This window comes from Rattus norvegicus, chromosome 2 (genome assembly GCF_036323735.1).
Source record: "Rattus norvegicus strain BN/NHsdMcwi chromosome 2, GRCr8, whole genome shotgun sequence".
NCBI lineage: Eukaryota > Metazoa > Chordata > Mammalia > Rodentia > Muridae > Rattus > Rattus norvegicus.
The window spans coordinates 9329243-9345536 of NC_086020.1; the positions used below are offsets into that span (position 1 = coordinate 9329243).

The following is a 16294-nucleotide window of genomic DNA, read 5'->3' on the forward strand; positions in this document are numbered from 1 at the left end:
TTGTGGGTCTGAGTCAAGTTTGGGTTTGGAGTTTTCTCCCAAATCCCACCTATCAAAGGCTTGGCTTATAGCTTTACATTATTAGAATCAGAATATGAAAACATTAATAAGGGGAAGATCTTGGAAGACATTGTGATGTGTTTTCAGAAGGAGACAAAGACTTTGGACTCCTTTGCTTCCTGCCACCTCTGAGGAAAACAACTTTTTCTGCTTTATGCCTTTCTGTACGATAGATAGCATGCCCCTGATGCACTGGGCTGACACTGTCAACTAAACATTTAAAATGTATCTTCTTAAGATATTTCAGGTATTCTTTATATCATCAGAAACATAACTACTGTAGCATCTTACCCTGTATTTATGTGATCTGACTTGCATGTTGAGATCTCCATGAATTGAAGTAGATAAGCACCATTCTGGAGTTGACTTAAAATAGGAAGTTGAGGCTTTAGGGATGACATTAGTGACTATTAGATGTCAAGCCAACCATGTTTTCCTGTGATATGAATTGTTTGGGCATGCCTTATCATCCTTTTATACACCTCAGTTTCTGTTTTCTTAATTTTTATTGAGTTTTATAACTTTCTTCACCAAAGTTTTGATATGGTATCAGCGTCTAACAATGGACTAGGGAGTGTTTTCTGCTATTCTTTGTTTGTCTAATTTGATTGGTTCTTAACTGCTAGGTGAAAATCACCAACGAAAGTGTTTAGGGCTATTTTGTTTTTTTGTGGAATGTTTTGAAATATCTTGAGTTAGCTTTGTCAGATTGAATTGTTTAATAAGGGCATTTTTTATTTTGACCACATTGGTAAATTAATTGGCATAACGTTCGTAACATGTGTCCCCGGGAAGTAGTAGTTTGCTTGTTTGTTTTTCTTCTGATACTCTCTTTAGTGGTTTATAGTATTTATAATTATATTTGTTTTGAGAAGCCTCAGGTTTTTACTAAATTTTCTTTTTTGTTTTTGTTTTTGTTTTTGTTTTTATGTTTCGGGGATTATTATTCTACCTTTCTCACTTAAATTTACTTTTGTCTCATGTTTCTTCAGATGCTTAGGTAATGTCTTATTTACATTTACATTTGCTATGAAGACATGACCAAGACAACTTGTAGAGTAAAACATTTAATTTGGGCCTCATGGCTCTAGACAATTTAGGTCTAATATCATTATCACAGGATCATGGCAACCGGCAGGCGTGGTGCTGAAGTGTGGGTGTGTATAGCCAAATCTGGAAGCAAGAGTCAGAGATTAATTGGGAGGAGTGCTAGGTTTCGAAGCCTTACAGCCCACACCCAGATGGTACAGCGTCTCCAGCAAGGCCACAGCTTCTCCAGCACGGCGTTTGGCTCCATGTTCCATATCCTAGTACTGTTATTCCTTAAATACAACAAAGTTGACTTTAGGCTACGTTTTGGGTTCATTATTGCTGTGAAGAGACACTATGACCACATCATCCGTTATAAAGGAAAACATGTAGTTGGGGCAGGCTTGTAGTTTCAGAGGTTTATTCCATTATAGTCATGGTGGGGAACAGGGTGGTACACAGGCAGACATGGTGCTGGAGATAGCTGGAGAGTTCTAAATCTGGGTCTACAGGTGGGAGGAAGAGAACCACTATGCTTGCCTTGAGCTTTTGAAACTTTAAAGTCCCTGCCCAGTGACACACATTCTCCAATATGGCCACACCTACTCCAGCAAGACCATATGTCCTGTACTTTCAAATAATGCCATTCCTTATGATCTTATGGGGGCATTTTAATTCAAACTACAAGAGGCTGACAAAGTCATATCTGCTAAGAAGATTAGTTCAAAACTTTTCAGTTTAGCCTCTGGTAGATTCTTAGGACAAAGACAAAGCAGCTACGTTTTTTGCCAAAATATCACAAGCATAGTGTCTAAGCCTAGCTGCTAATATTGTTCCCCTCTGACAACTCTTTTGAGCTGGACTTCCATAGCCTCCATTGTTCTCAGCACTATTGCCTTCTGAGCTCCTGCTGGAATGACCCTTGAAGCCTAATTTACAATGTTCAACCTTTTTTTTTTTTTAGTTCATAGTCCCAAAGTTTCCCACACTCATCCAAAAATAAACCTAATAGTGTCAGATCTGTCACAGTAATAGCCAACTTCTTAGTACTAAGTTCTGTCTTAGTTATTTTTCTTTTTGAAAGCATTAATGTTGTTGAGAATATAATTCATTTGCATTATTCTCTTCCAATTCCTCACTCAAACCCCTGTCATATACTTCACCCTGTTCTTTTACATATTCATGAGATCTTTTTCATTAATTGTTATTATATGTATGTGTGTGTATGTATATGTGCACACACACACTCACTCACACACACATATCCTGTTCAGTTCATATACTGTTACTTGTATGTATGATTTCAAGGCTTCCCTTGGCATTTTGTTACTTTTCTATTGCTATGACAAAAGAACCTGACCCTTGCAGCTTATAGAAGAAATATTTGGGGATCAAGGCTTCATGGGTTGGAGTCCATAACTGTTATGGTAGGGTTGAATGACAAAAGCAGGCAGGCATGACAGTAGAGAAGTAACTGAGAGCTTAGATCTGGATCTGCAAGCACAAGATAGAAAGAGCTACCTGGGAAGGGTGTTGGCCTTTGAAACCTTAAAGCCTACTTCCAGTGATACATCTTTTCCAGCAAGACCACACCTTCTAATCCTTCCCAAACAATTCCTCCAGTTGAGGACTGAGTATTAAAACATGCAAACCTGTTCAGGCCTTTCTTGTTCAAGCGACTGTAGGCAATTTATTGAAGACCTCTTACTTTGGAAGACAGGTAGTATGTGACTTATTGCACTCTGAATTCTTCAGCTTTATGATTATGCAAAAGCAGTATGCATTTATAGAAATTTCACCCAGAAATTTGAATATTGATTATTTCTCCAGCTAGTTGTAATATATATTATGTTAATAACTGTCATTTATTGCTTAGGGTTTTTGAGAGAGACTCTGAGAGTAAAGAGAGCTTTCTTGTTCCAAATTGTAGTATGTTTATTTCAGAGTGCTTCAAAACTTCCTGTTTCTGAGAGGTTAACACACTCAGTTATTTGAAAGCAAAAGTATGGTACACACCAGCACCATGTGGCATACATTATGGTAATATGTCGTGATTCCAGGGGGCAGTATGGAGCTCCTTTCCAGTAAGCTTGTGAATAACTAAACAACCAGTGCTGTGCAGTATACTCTGTTGCTGAGCTATGATGATTAAAGATTTGGTACAGTAGCAGTTTATTGGGATGGACTTCATTGTACATTAAGGAGCATCTATATAAGGATTTAATGTAATTTTTTTTCTGTAAATTTTGCTTGTGCTAAATTCCATAAGTTCTAGACCAGGGCACTGCTTCTGAGATATAGACCAGTCTCATGAATCCCACAAATTCTTATGTATCACTCTTCATTTCTATTTAGTATTTTGCAAAAATTTGTGTGATTTACATTTTTGATACTAAGATTGCTTTTAAAAAGTAGCATTCTTTTTAATAATTGAATTTGGGTTTGTATTAGTCAGGATTTTCTAGAGTAATAGAAATGATAGAATGAATTTATATCTTTCATTTATTTATCTATGTATTTACCTCTCATCATGATCATCTATTATCTATCATTTGTCTATCTCTCTGTCTGTCTGCCTGTCTGTCTGCCCTCCCCCCTCTCTCATTGGAAGATTATTATCATGACTTATAGGCGGTGGTCCTGCTAGTTCAACAATGGCTGTCTCCCAACAGAAAACTCAATAATCCATTAGTTATTTAATTCATGAGACTGGTGATCTCACTTGGTCTTCAGTATACACCAGAATTTTGAAGAAGTTGCCAGTGAAGGAATGATGTTGTTAGTAAGAGCAAGGGCAAGCAACAGAGTAAAAATCTTCCTTCTTTCATGTATAGGCTGACACCAGAATGTATAGCCCAGATTAAAGGTGGGTCTTCTTATTCAAAAGATCTGGATTAAAGTTTTGTCTTCCCACTTCAGATGATTTAATTAAAAAAAATTCCTCATAGGGTTTTTGTTAATTTAGATGTAGTAGAGTTGACAGGGTAGGTTCAGAGATGATTTAGTGAGCAGAGTTGCTTATGTACAGGCCTGATTGTTTGGATCCCATTGGAGTCAGGAGAGAAGCACTCCAGAGGAGTTGCCCTTTGAGCTCGCAAGCTGTCTGTGATGGTGTGCTCTTTCATTCCTCCTGCCTTCTTTCAGTTTCTCCCTTTTTGTGTTCTCTCTATTTCCTCTGTCTCCATCTACTAAGTAAGATAAAATTAATAAAATAACAAGTGTTTATTTGTTTGTTTTTGAGAAAGAGTCTGTCTGTGAAGAGTTGTTGGCTTAGAACTTACTGTATAAACCTGTGAACTCACAAAGATTCCCTTGCCTCTGCTTCTGTAGTGTTAGGATTAAAGAAGTGCACTACCATATCCAGCTCACAGTAGAATATTTTTGTAAGATATTCCCTTCATTGAATTTTACATTACTTTTATTTGTGGTTAAAGACTTGATTTATATGATTTCAGCCCTTAAACTTCACTGGTACTTATTTTATGACCAAGAATATCAGCTATGGTATTTATTGTTGTAAATGCTTCCTGTGTCCTTTCTAGAAGTATTAAATTGCCTATAGTTTTTTTGTCAATGAGATTTCCCTTTTCTGTATTAGTATGCCTATTAATAATATCACTGTTTAGGTCTTGTTTATTGAGGTATCATGGGTGACCTTCTTATGTCATTTCTAGAAGACAGTGTTACAGCAGTCTTTCTGGTCCTCTGGCTCTTAGAATCTTTTTGCCCCTCTTTCTGGATGTTCCCTGTGCCTTAGGCACAGGAGTTGTGTTATAGGGTCTGTACAGTGAAGCTGGACTCCACATGATCTGATGATCTCTGCATTTTGGCCTATTATGGCTTTCTGATGAGGAGTGGGGACTATACCTATCTGTGGGTATAAGGACAAGATTTAGAATGCAGTTGGGAATTATTGCTGGTCTCGTAAAATGGTGGTAGTAGGTTCTTGTCTAAGATCCAGACCTTATTAGTCCCAACTAGTTGGCTAAGTTACCAGTGACTGCTGACAATATTTCCCAGAGATGAATGGCTATCTAATGTAAATGGTTGCCATGAAATCATATACACACATGTAACATTAAGTGGCTCAGCAGGTTGCATTTATATATGTACAACAATGATAAAAAAGAGGGGGGATGAGGGAGTGACATGGAAAGGGTTAGAGGGAGGCGACATAGAAGGGGTTGGAGGGAGGATATAGAAAGGTGGAAATGATGTAATTATATTGTAATTTAAAATGTAATAAAAATAAATGTTGAATACCAGAAGCATAAAATGATGTTAAATGGCTATTTAGTGGGTTATGTAAATATAAATTAGTTTGAATTGATCTGTTTCCTGTGTTCTTTCTCTATAAATTAATATGGATAGGTGTTGTAATGTCCAACTTTAATTATGGTCTACTTTTTAGCTATGGTCTTTATGATTTTCTTCAGCGTCTCCCCTGGTACAGACACATTTAAGATTGTTATACTCTACTGGAGATTTACCTTCATCAGTATGACATACATGTCTCTAACACCTTACAATTTTGGAATAGTTATGGAAAGGGAGAAAGTGATGTCAACTTCTACACTGAAGAATAACCAGTAATGTATGCCAGTATGGAAGAATGACCAGTGATGTGGGCCAGTGTTTCTTACTTTGGAAGATAGAGCATGACTCCTTTGCTTTCACCTAAAACTTGGTGGGACTCAGTCACTTCTGAGTGTATGCCATATAAAGGGAAATGCTGATGCTTTAGTGGAGCTGCCTGCCAGACACCATCTCAGCCAGCTGTTGAAGGGTTGTGTCATCAGTGATGTTCTGTGCATGTTACATTCTACTTGAAATGTGGTAATAAGGACTGTAGTCATCTCCGATATCCCTTCAGAAGATTATGGCACCGGAGCAGGCAGGCAGACATGATCCTTTCAGAGAAAATAGTAGATATACCCAAATCAAAGGTAGTTCTGATAAAATATTTGAATAGTTTTGTGCAGGGTCTTAAGCTAACAAATACATTGTGGTGATGCAATTTGGTAATATTAGGGGAAATTGGGCTAAGGGACCTAGGCACTTTGTACCATCTTTCAGCTTTTCTATCACTATATAATTATTCATGAAACAAAGTTTAACATTTTCCTTATTTAAGAAGCAGCTTACTGGCCTACTGTTGTTATTTCATTTTAAGAGAAAGTTTTCCTATGTTGTCTTGGCTGGCCTGGAACCCACTAGGTAGACCAGGCTAGCCTTAAACTACTTAGTGCCTTCCTAGTGCTGGGATTAAAACTTGGCTATCCTTTCTTGATATGTGCCATTCAGTATTCTGAGAAGTAGAAACTGTTTTAGTATCAACCAGACATTTCTAGTCAACATGTCTCATTTTAATAGTTCACATAAAATGGATTAATATGCAATAATATCATACTGCTGTGTTTACAATGAGTTTTTGTTTTTACAAACTATAACTCATTTATGTGTAAAATTTAGTGGTCTTTGAAGTGTCTTATTAATATCTAAAGCTTTGAAACCATAGATTAAAGTTAATGAGGTAGAAACAAATAGCTGATTTGAAAGAGAAGGTTGATCATTTAAGTAGGTTATTTTGAGAATCCAAGTTGTGATTGTTTCGGGGATTATGATTTGGAAAGGACTTATGTTAATGCTGTCTTAGATCAAACTACTCAGTTAAAAACAGAAGTTTTGGAACTTAAATTTTAATTCCATTATCAGTTAAAGTAACAGATGAAATTCATCTATTAGATTAAAAGAATAAAGTCTCCTCTTGTATTAACTATGAAGAATGATCCTGAGTCAGTTTCATATCAATCCATATGACTTTTTTTCTAGATTTGCTGTCTAGGATCGATTTGAATGAACTCATGAAAAAGGACGAACCACCTTTTGATTTTCCAGATACACTGGAAGGCTTTGAATATGCTTTTAATGAAAGTAAGTGGCTACATTAGACACCTATATGAGTATGTGTAGTTTAATGAAAGTAAGTGGATGTATTAGACATACATATGAGTATGTGTAGCTTGATTATCAGGACTCATAGAATTGTAAGAAATGCATTAACTACTCTCATAAGTCTTAACTAGAATATTTTGTAGTGATTTTGAGAGATAATGACTTTTCTTTGCCTAGTGAAATCCTTCACGCAAATGAAAGAATCAAGGATCAATTTTCTATAGTTGTCAAGTCACATAAACTGAAGGACATGAATTTGAACATTCTACTCCAATCTACCTGGAGACTCCTAATTAAATTATATAGAAAGATATATTCTTTAAGGTGCTATTTAAATGAGGTGACTGGCTGTCCCATTATTTTTTAGGGACCTTTCTGATTAAAACTTTTTAAGGTTTGGAATAAGATAATCTTTTTACTGGAGTTGTGGAAAAAGGCCTACCTCCTGCATACATTATTATATTCGAAGGCTGTTGCTGTTATGGGCAGGTAGCATGATGTCATCATTTACTTCTGTTGCTTTATAGCTACTGAATTGGTGATCGCTCATCACTGTGTGAGTCCCCCTTCCATGTCACATATAGGTATAATTAAACACTCAGTGATTTTATAGAGAAGATAGTAGAAACTTTGGTCGTTTTCAGATATTATTTTTAAAAACAATATTATATGATAAAACATGTTTAAATAGTAATATTTTGTTGTCTTTTCAGGAGAAAGTGTTAAAGCAATTGACTGTGTCCTGTTTTTTTTTTTTTTTTCTGATTACTAGAATCTTCCTGGCGAAAGAAACAGGGCAGATGGTCTATCTTTTCTCATTGTAAATCGGCTGATAATTAAACCTTTTGTAAATAGAAACTAATGTTTGCCATGAGAAGAGTCTTTTATGGGATACTGTGATTTAGATGGTTGTTAATGGTAAATAAACTTACTTTTTGTTATATGAGGCACGTTTCCATGAAGAATAGCACACAGGCCTATAATTCACTATCATGTAAAGTGGGAATATTATGACCAAATGTTTACTGGTATGTGAGGAGCCCCACATGCCTTATTTGGACTTTCCTTGCTCTGGGTCAGATAATCTGATTTAGTAAGTTGGAAATATGGAAAGGGGGATAGCTAGGATATCTTGGTATTGATTTCAGCTTGAATACCAGGTCTTGAAATTGTTAGTAAAGCTCATTAATACTTGTCCGTGAACCCCTGTGTTGTGAATGAGTTGATTGGATGGTTTAAACTGGTGTTAAACTCCTCCTGTTGAGGTGTCAATGTTAGCTCAGGCAGAAAATGTTATCAAAGTTCTGAACTCCATTCTTCCCTCTAGGTAGCCCCACAGTGTGTTCTTATGTTGCCACATCATTCTTGACCCCATTGTCTGTATACATCATGGTGGCAGCTTTACATTGCTGACTCTCATTGATTCTTGTCTAATGCTTTGAAAAATTGCTTAGAGTTTCAACATTTATGGTCTCCCGGTCCTTCAATCTTCACTCCTGGGACCTTTCATGGCATTATCTGGTAGGAGTTCTTTTTCCTACTGGCCTTTGAGTGGTTTCAGTTTACTTTAAAATATTGATATGAACATCAAGTCTAGCTTATAAATTCCTAGGGACCAGACTTATATACTTAATAGGTTTGTTGATATTTGAAGACAAAGTATCAGGAAAAAAGCAAATACTTAAGAAAGTTATAATTTTATAAGACATTATTTATTAGAACATCCATATTATGAAAAATCTATCCTAAATCATTGGAATGTTGCTTGTTGTCTTGTAGAGGGGCAGTTAAGACACATAAAAACTGGAGAACCATTTGTTTTTAACTACCGAGAAGACTTACACAGGTGGAACCAGAAAAGATATGAAGCTCTGGGTGAGGTATGTCAGTATACTGTTTTCTTTTCTCTGAAATGCTTACAAAACTCAGAGTACTTCATTTTCAAAAGTTTCTTTAAGAATATTTTAAATTAAAATATAATCATATAATTTTCTCTCTTTCCCTCTCTACAACTTTTCTCATGTATTCCTCCCTTGTTGTTTCTCAAATTCATGGCTTCTGTTTCTTCAATTGTTGTTATGTATACATGCAAATATGTAATAGAGGCTAGCCTGTAACATTTTGTATATCAATGTTTACTTAAGTTATTGCTTCATACATCAATAGATCACTTGGTGTCACATACCAATCCATTGTCGTTCCTACTATGTTGACTTAAAGCAGACATAACTCATTAACATAAAATTTAGAAATTGTGGAATGGGAAAGGGAAAGTTTTTTCATTATGAGGTTCGTTCTATAACACCTTGCCTTTCGGTTTTATGTTTAGAATGGTTTTTTCTTCATAGTGTGCTACATAAGATCACTACCTGAGTTCCATTTTATGTATTTGAGTAATGAATTGTATGAGGTCTAATTATGTATCAGCAGTTTCACAGGCGTTGCTATAGTGAATGAGTTTATTTGCAGTAATTGTAGAATCAAATGTATTTATAGACCTATCTTTCACTAATTGATTCCCATTTTTGAACCAGGATTTCATATCCAGTGTAATCAACATACTGTTGTTTTCCATTCACACCTTGTTCTTATTTCTTAAGTTGTTTTGAAAAGTTCGTCTTCCCTTACCATAAGACCCCATTGTTGATATAGGATGTTGTCCACCATATTCTGTAGAGCCTCTCTTTCATTTGTTATTTCATCTGATTCTTCTTGTCTTCCTATCTTGTCCTATATAAAAGTAACCTAAGGTGACTTTACAATGAATGATGTTTAGTACGATTTAAATTAAAATAAAAGTAGAGAAAGAACCATCAAGATAGTTGTGCTGGTAACATGCTTCCTATGAATCTAACTCCCTAGTGGGAGGAGATAGCTAACTCTAACAAGTTCCTTCTCTTACTGTACTTACTACTCATCAGCTTACTTAGTTCACTTATTTCATTATTTATTTAAAGATGTATTTGTTTTAATTACATGTGTATGGGTGTTTTGCCTATGTGAATACATGTGTACCATGTGCATGCAAAGACTAGATGACTTTGGATCCTTTTGGAGGATCCTTTGCAAACAGTTGCTAGGTACCATGTGAGTGCAAATGCTACAAACCATCTCTCCAACCCCTATATTTATTTTGTGTGTATTTTAAACATTTTACACAAATTGTGTTTTCATATTTATTGATGAATAATTTAGTATTATGCAAATACATATATTTAGTATAATTTGCAGTGTATGAATTTTATGAAATTTCTGTTAAGAATTTAATACAAAAGATTAGATTTTCTATTAGAGAAATGAGGTTAATTTTTTTTGCAATTTCTAAAGCTAAAATTAAAAATGTATTTGTTTTAGTTCCTATTAAATAATCCCATTCAAAAGTATCTGTTGCCAGAGTTTATTTGAAACAAAAAAATGATTTACCTTCACATTCATGGGCAAGCTTCAGACGTTATCATGATAATTTAGAAGGGGAAGTTATTGTGTAAGTGCGGACAAGTCAAGTAAAATTTTTGTGTAACTTAAATAGTTAGTTCCTTATGTTGGCCAGACTCTGCAGTTCCATGAAGACCATCAGTGCAGAGCATCTTAGCCAGAGCTGGGTAGCAGAGGTCTGGCAGTCCTCTCACCTCAGCAGTGGATGTGCGGAGTGTAAGAGCTACTATACTCCCAGTGTTGCCTTTGGTAAGGTTGATGTTTTAAGGAAACCAATTTTTCCAACAATCTAAAAGAAATCTCTTATAGTTTTGATTCTTTCGTTACTGAATCTTCCCCAGATTTATCTTCAGTTGTGAGTTCATAGATATGTGCTTTCAGTTATGTCACTTCTCTTAAGGATATTATCACACCTGTTCCTGAAATTCTATCATTTCTATAGAAATCAAACTTATTATGTAGGTAAAATAAACTGAGAGATCAGTTCGTTTTCTGAACATAGTGCCACAATATACAAAAGAATACTTGATATTCACAGTCACATAGTTGTCAAACAAATGCTCGTGCTAGTATGTATGTATGCTTATGCTATGCACAATATGGCTTGAACAATATATAGCCCTCACTAAGTTTTTTTTAAAGACTGTGGGCAGTTGAATCTTACAGAGGTTTTTAATACTGAAGTATATATAATGAGCAGCTTAAATTCAGTTATTATTTTCAGTGCTCAAATATTTGAATATAAACTCCATAAGTGTATAAATTCCATAATATGAATTTTTAATGTTCTGAGCAATCAGTAGGTTCCTTGCTATCAGTTTATATTCTTTAAGTTTGTCATGCACTTTTTGGAACTTGGAAGAAAAAGAAACTATATTATTTAAGGATATTTTGAAATTACCTTTGAACTTTACTTATTAGAGTAGTTTAATTCCATACTGTTTTTTGTCTGCTTTCTCCTTATGATCACTGATATCAAATTTAATGCTTTGGCCCAGAAGTGATGAAGTTTCCTCTGACTGCACCTCACTCTAACATTCATTCGTTCAAGTGGAATGCTGTATCTGCAATGACATTAGTAAATAGACATTTTACAATAAAAAATTTGCCCTGAAATAGTTTTCTATTTCTTAAAAGCAATCCACCATTGGCATAAGAAGAGATATGTAGAGCAATTAAATTGGTGACAAAGTCCAGAAATAGAGGAGAAGTCCAAGTACTGTTGGAGATATCATTTCTATGTTGCAGTCATAAAGCACTAGAAGAAAATACCACCTTGCTTCAGTAGATAGTCATCCATAGAATTTATAACCTGACTCTTTATTATAATGTACACTGAGTGAATTTCACATGAATTAAAAACCTAGATAAAATGTAGCAGGTCCATAGCACTGATAATCGTCTTGAAACAGCATCCTAGAAATGATGTGACTTAAAATATTCTTTCCTTTAAAGCTGTGGTCCTCATCCTGTGGCTCATGACCCCTTTGTGACAGGAGTTGTGTACCAGACATTTATATTAAGATTCATAACAGTAGCAAAATTACAGTTGTAAAGTAGCAATGAGAATAGTTTTATGCTTAGGGGTCATCACACCATGAGGAACTGTATTAAAAGGGCATGGCATTGGGAAAGTTGAAAACTACTGCTTTAAAGCAACCCGAGTTCATTAAGGAAATGGCTAATTCTAGCTTGAAGCAAGAAATGAGTGTTGCCACCTTAGAATCTTTTGTTAATCAGATAGCAAGAAAGCTTCAAGAGTGCTTGTTCTTTTAAAGCCTTAGAAGAATAAGATAAAGTAAAAAATAACAATAAAATAAAAGCCAACATAGGAAAAAGAAAAAAAAATTAGTCCCAAAGCCCATTATCCCACATGCCCTCAAACTCAGCAGTGGATAAAGGTCATGAATAAACAGTTCATAGAGAGAGATAGGAAAATAATTTTAAACATGTGACGTTACATTTAGCCTGACTTACAATTTTGATAAGACTTTATAGAAGCAGGTTTTTCATATATTGTTGGCAGGAATATAGATGAGTAAGTCCCAGTAGAGTGTTAATTGCTCATATCTTACAAGAACTAGTACATGGGCATTCTCCCTTTGGTATGAGAACAGGGAAAATAAACAGACTCGTCATGTTTTTATTTCTTTTCTTTTTTTTTTTTTATTAACTTGAGTATTTCTTATATACATTTCGAGTGTTATTCCCTTTCCCGGTTTCCGGGCAAACATCCCCCTAATCCCTCCCCCTGCCCTTCATTATGGGTGTTCCCCTCCCCATCCTCCCCCCATTGCCACCCTCCCCCCAACAATCTAGTTCACTGGGGGTTCAGTCTTAGCAGGACCCAGGGCTTCCCCTTCCACTGGTGCTCTCACTAGGATATTCATTGCTACCTATGAGGTCAGAGTCCAGGGTCAGTCCATGTATAGTCTTTAGGTAGTGGCTTAGTCCCTGGAAGCTCTGGTTGCTTGGCATTGTTGTTCATGAGGGGTCTCGAGCTCCTTCAAGCTCTTCCAGTTCTTTCTCTGATTCCTTCAACAGGGGTCCTATTCTCAATTCAGTGGTTTGCTGCTGGCATTCGCCTCTGTATTTGCTGTATTCTGGCTGTGTCTCTCAGGAGAGATCTACATCCGGCTCCTGTCGGCCTGCACTTCTTTGCTTCATCCATCTTGTCTAATTGGGTGGCTGTATATGTATGGGCCACATGTGGGGCAGGCTCTGAATGGGTGTTCCTTCTGTGTCTGTTTTAATCTTTGCCTCTCTATTCCCTGCCAAGGGTATTCTTGTTCCCCTTTTAAAGAAGGAGTGAAGCATTCACATTTTGACCATCCCTCTTGAGTTTCATGTGTTCTAGGCATCTAGGGTAATTCAAGCATTTGGGCTAATAGCCACTTATCAATGAGTGCATACCATGTGTGTTTTTCTGTGATTGGGTTACCTCACTCAGGATGATATTTTCCAGTTCCAACCATTTGCCTACGAATTTCATAAAGTCGTTGTTTTTGATAGCTGAGTAATATTCCATTGTGTAGATGTACCACATTTTCTATATCCATTCCTCTGTTGAAGGGCATCTGGGTTCTTTCCAGCTTCTGGTTATTATAAATAAGGCTGCGATGAACATAGTGGAGCACGTGTCTTTTTTATATGTTGGGGCATCTTTTGGGTGTAGCCCAAGAGAGGTATAGCTGGATCCTCAGACAGTTCAATGTCCAATTTTCTGAGGAACCTCCAGACTGATTTCCAGAATGGTTTTACCAGTCTGCAATCCCACCAACAATGGAGGAGTGTTCCTCTTTCTCCGCATCCTCGCCAGCATCTGCTGTCACCTGAGTTTTTAATCTTAGCTATTCTCACAGGTGTGAGGTGAAATCTCAGGGTTGTTTTGATTTGCATTTCCCTTATGACTAAAGATGTTGAACATTTCTTTAGGTGTTTCTCAGCCATTCGGCATTCCTCAGCTGTGAATTGTTTGTTTAGCTCTGAACCCCATTTTTTAATAGGGTTATTTGACTCCCTGCGGTCTAACTTCTTGTGTTCTTTGTATATTTTGGATATAAGGCCTCTATCTGTTGTAGGATTGGTAAAGATCTTTTCCCAATCTGTTGGTTGCCGATTTGTCCTAACCACAGTGTCCTTTGCCTTACAGAAGCCTTGCAGTTTTATGAGATCCCATTTGTCGATTCTTGATCTTAGAGCATAAGCCATTGGTGTTTTGTTCAGGAAATTTTTTCCAGTGCCCATGTGTTCCAGATGCTTCCCTAGTTTTTCTTCTATTAGTTTGAGTGTGTCTGGTTTGATGTGGAGGTCCTTGATCCACTTGGACTTAAGCTTTGTACAGGGTGATAAGCATGGACCGATCTGCATTCTTCTACATGTTGACCTCCAGTTGAACCAGCACCATTTGCTGAAAATGCTATCTTTTTTCCATTGGATGGTTTTGGCTCCTTTGTCAAAAATCAAGTGCCCATAGGTGTGTGGGTTCATTTCTGGGTCTTCAATTCTGTTCCATTGATCTATCTGTCTGTCTCTGTACCAATACTGTGCAGTTTTTATCACTATTGATCTGTAATACTGCTTGAGTTCAGGGATAGTGATTAGTGATTCTCTCTGAAGTCCTTTTATTGTTGAGGATAGTTTTAGCTATCCTGGGTTTTTTGTTATTCCAGATGAATTTGCAAATTGTTCTGTCTAACTCTTTGAAGAATTGGATTGGTATTTTGATGGGGATTGCATTGAATCTGTAGATCACTTTTGGGTAAAATGGCCATTTTTACTATATTAATCCTGCCAATCCATGAGCATGGGAGATCTTTCCATCTTCTGAGGTCTTCTTCAATTTCTTTCTTCAGAGTGTTGAAGTTCTTATTGTACAAATCTTTTACTTGCTTGGTTAAAGTCACACCGGGTACTTTATATTATTTGGGTCTATTATGAAGGGTGTCGTTTCCCTAATTTCTTTCTCGGCTTGTTTCTCTTTTGTGTAGAGGAAGGCTACTGATTTATTTGAGTTAATTTTATACCCAGCCAGTTTGCTGATGTTCTTTATCATCTTTAGTAGTTCTCTGGTGGAACTTTTGGGATCACTTAAATATACTATCATATCATCTGCAAATAGTGATATTTTGACCTCTTCTTTTCCGATCTGTATCCCCTTGACCTCCTTTTGTTGTCTGATTGCTCTGGCTAGAACTTCAAGAACTATATTGAATAAGTAGGGAGAGAGTGGGCAGACTTGTCTAGTCCCTGATTTTAGTGGGATTGCTTCACGTTTCTTTCCATTTAGTTTAATGTTAGCAACTGGTTTGCTGTATATGGCTTTTACTATGTTTAGGTATGGGCCTTGAATTCCAATTCTTTCCAGGACTTTTATCATGAAGGGGTGTTGAATTTTGTCAAATGCTTTCTCAGCATCTAATGAAATGATCATGTGGTTTTGTTCTTTCAGTTTGTTTATATGATGGATCACGTTGATGGTTTTCTGTATATTAAACCATCCCTCCATGCCTGGGATGAAGCCTACTTGATCATGGTGGATGATTGTTTTGATGTGCTCTTGGATTCGGTTTGCCAGAATTTTACTGAGTATTTTTGCGTCGATATTCATAAGGGAAATTGGTTTGAAGTTCTCTTTCTTTGTTGTGTCTTTGTGTGGTTTAGTTATAAGAGTAATTGTGGCTTCATAGAGGAATTCAGTAGTGCTCCTTCTGTTTCAATTTTGTGGAATAGTTTGGATAGTATTGGTATGAGGTCTTCTGTGAAGGTCTGATAGAATTCTGCACTAAACCCATCTGGACCTGGGCTATTTTGGTTGGGAGACCTTTAATGACTGCTTCTGTTTCCTTTGGAGTTATGGGGTTGTTTAACTGGTTTATCTGTTCCTGATTTAACTTTGGTACCTGGTATCTGTCTATGAAATTGTCCATTTCCTTCAGATTTTCAATTTTTGTTGAATATAGGCTTTTATAGTAAGATCTGATGATTTTTTGAATTTCCTCCGAATCTGTAGTTATGTCTCCCTTTTCATTTCTGATTTTGTTAATTTGGACACACTCTCTGTATTCTCTCATTTAGTCTGCCTAAGGGTTTATCTATCTTGTTGATTTTCTCAAAGATCCAACTTTTGGTTCTGTTGATTCTTTCTATGGTCCTTTTTGTTTCTACTTGGTTGATTTCAGCTCTGAGTTTGATCATTTCCTGCCTTCTACTCCTCCTGGGTGTATTTGCTTCTTTTTGTTCTAGAGCTTTTAGGTGTGCTGTCAAGCTGCTGACATATGCTCTTTCCTGTTTCTTTCTGCAGGCACTCAGCGCT

The 16294-nt window shown here is 36.4% G+C and overlaps 1 protein-coding gene across 21 annotated transcripts in view; it reads left to right on the forward strand.

Annotated features, from left to right (window-relative positions):
* Positions 1-16294, forward strand: part of Arb2a (ARB2 cotranscriptional regulator A) — a 464298-nt gene that overhangs the window by 39549 nt on the left and 408455 nt on the right. For all 21 annotated transcript variants that reach the window (XM_063281474.1, XM_063281479.1, XM_063281481.1 and 18 more), the window contains 2 exons: positions 6922-7023; positions 8824-8924. In XM_063281474.1, coding sequence (XP_063137544.1) covers positions 6922-7023; positions 8824-8924 — 203 coding nt within the window. The remainder of the gene's footprint in view (positions 1-6921; positions 7024-8823; positions 8925-16294) is intronic.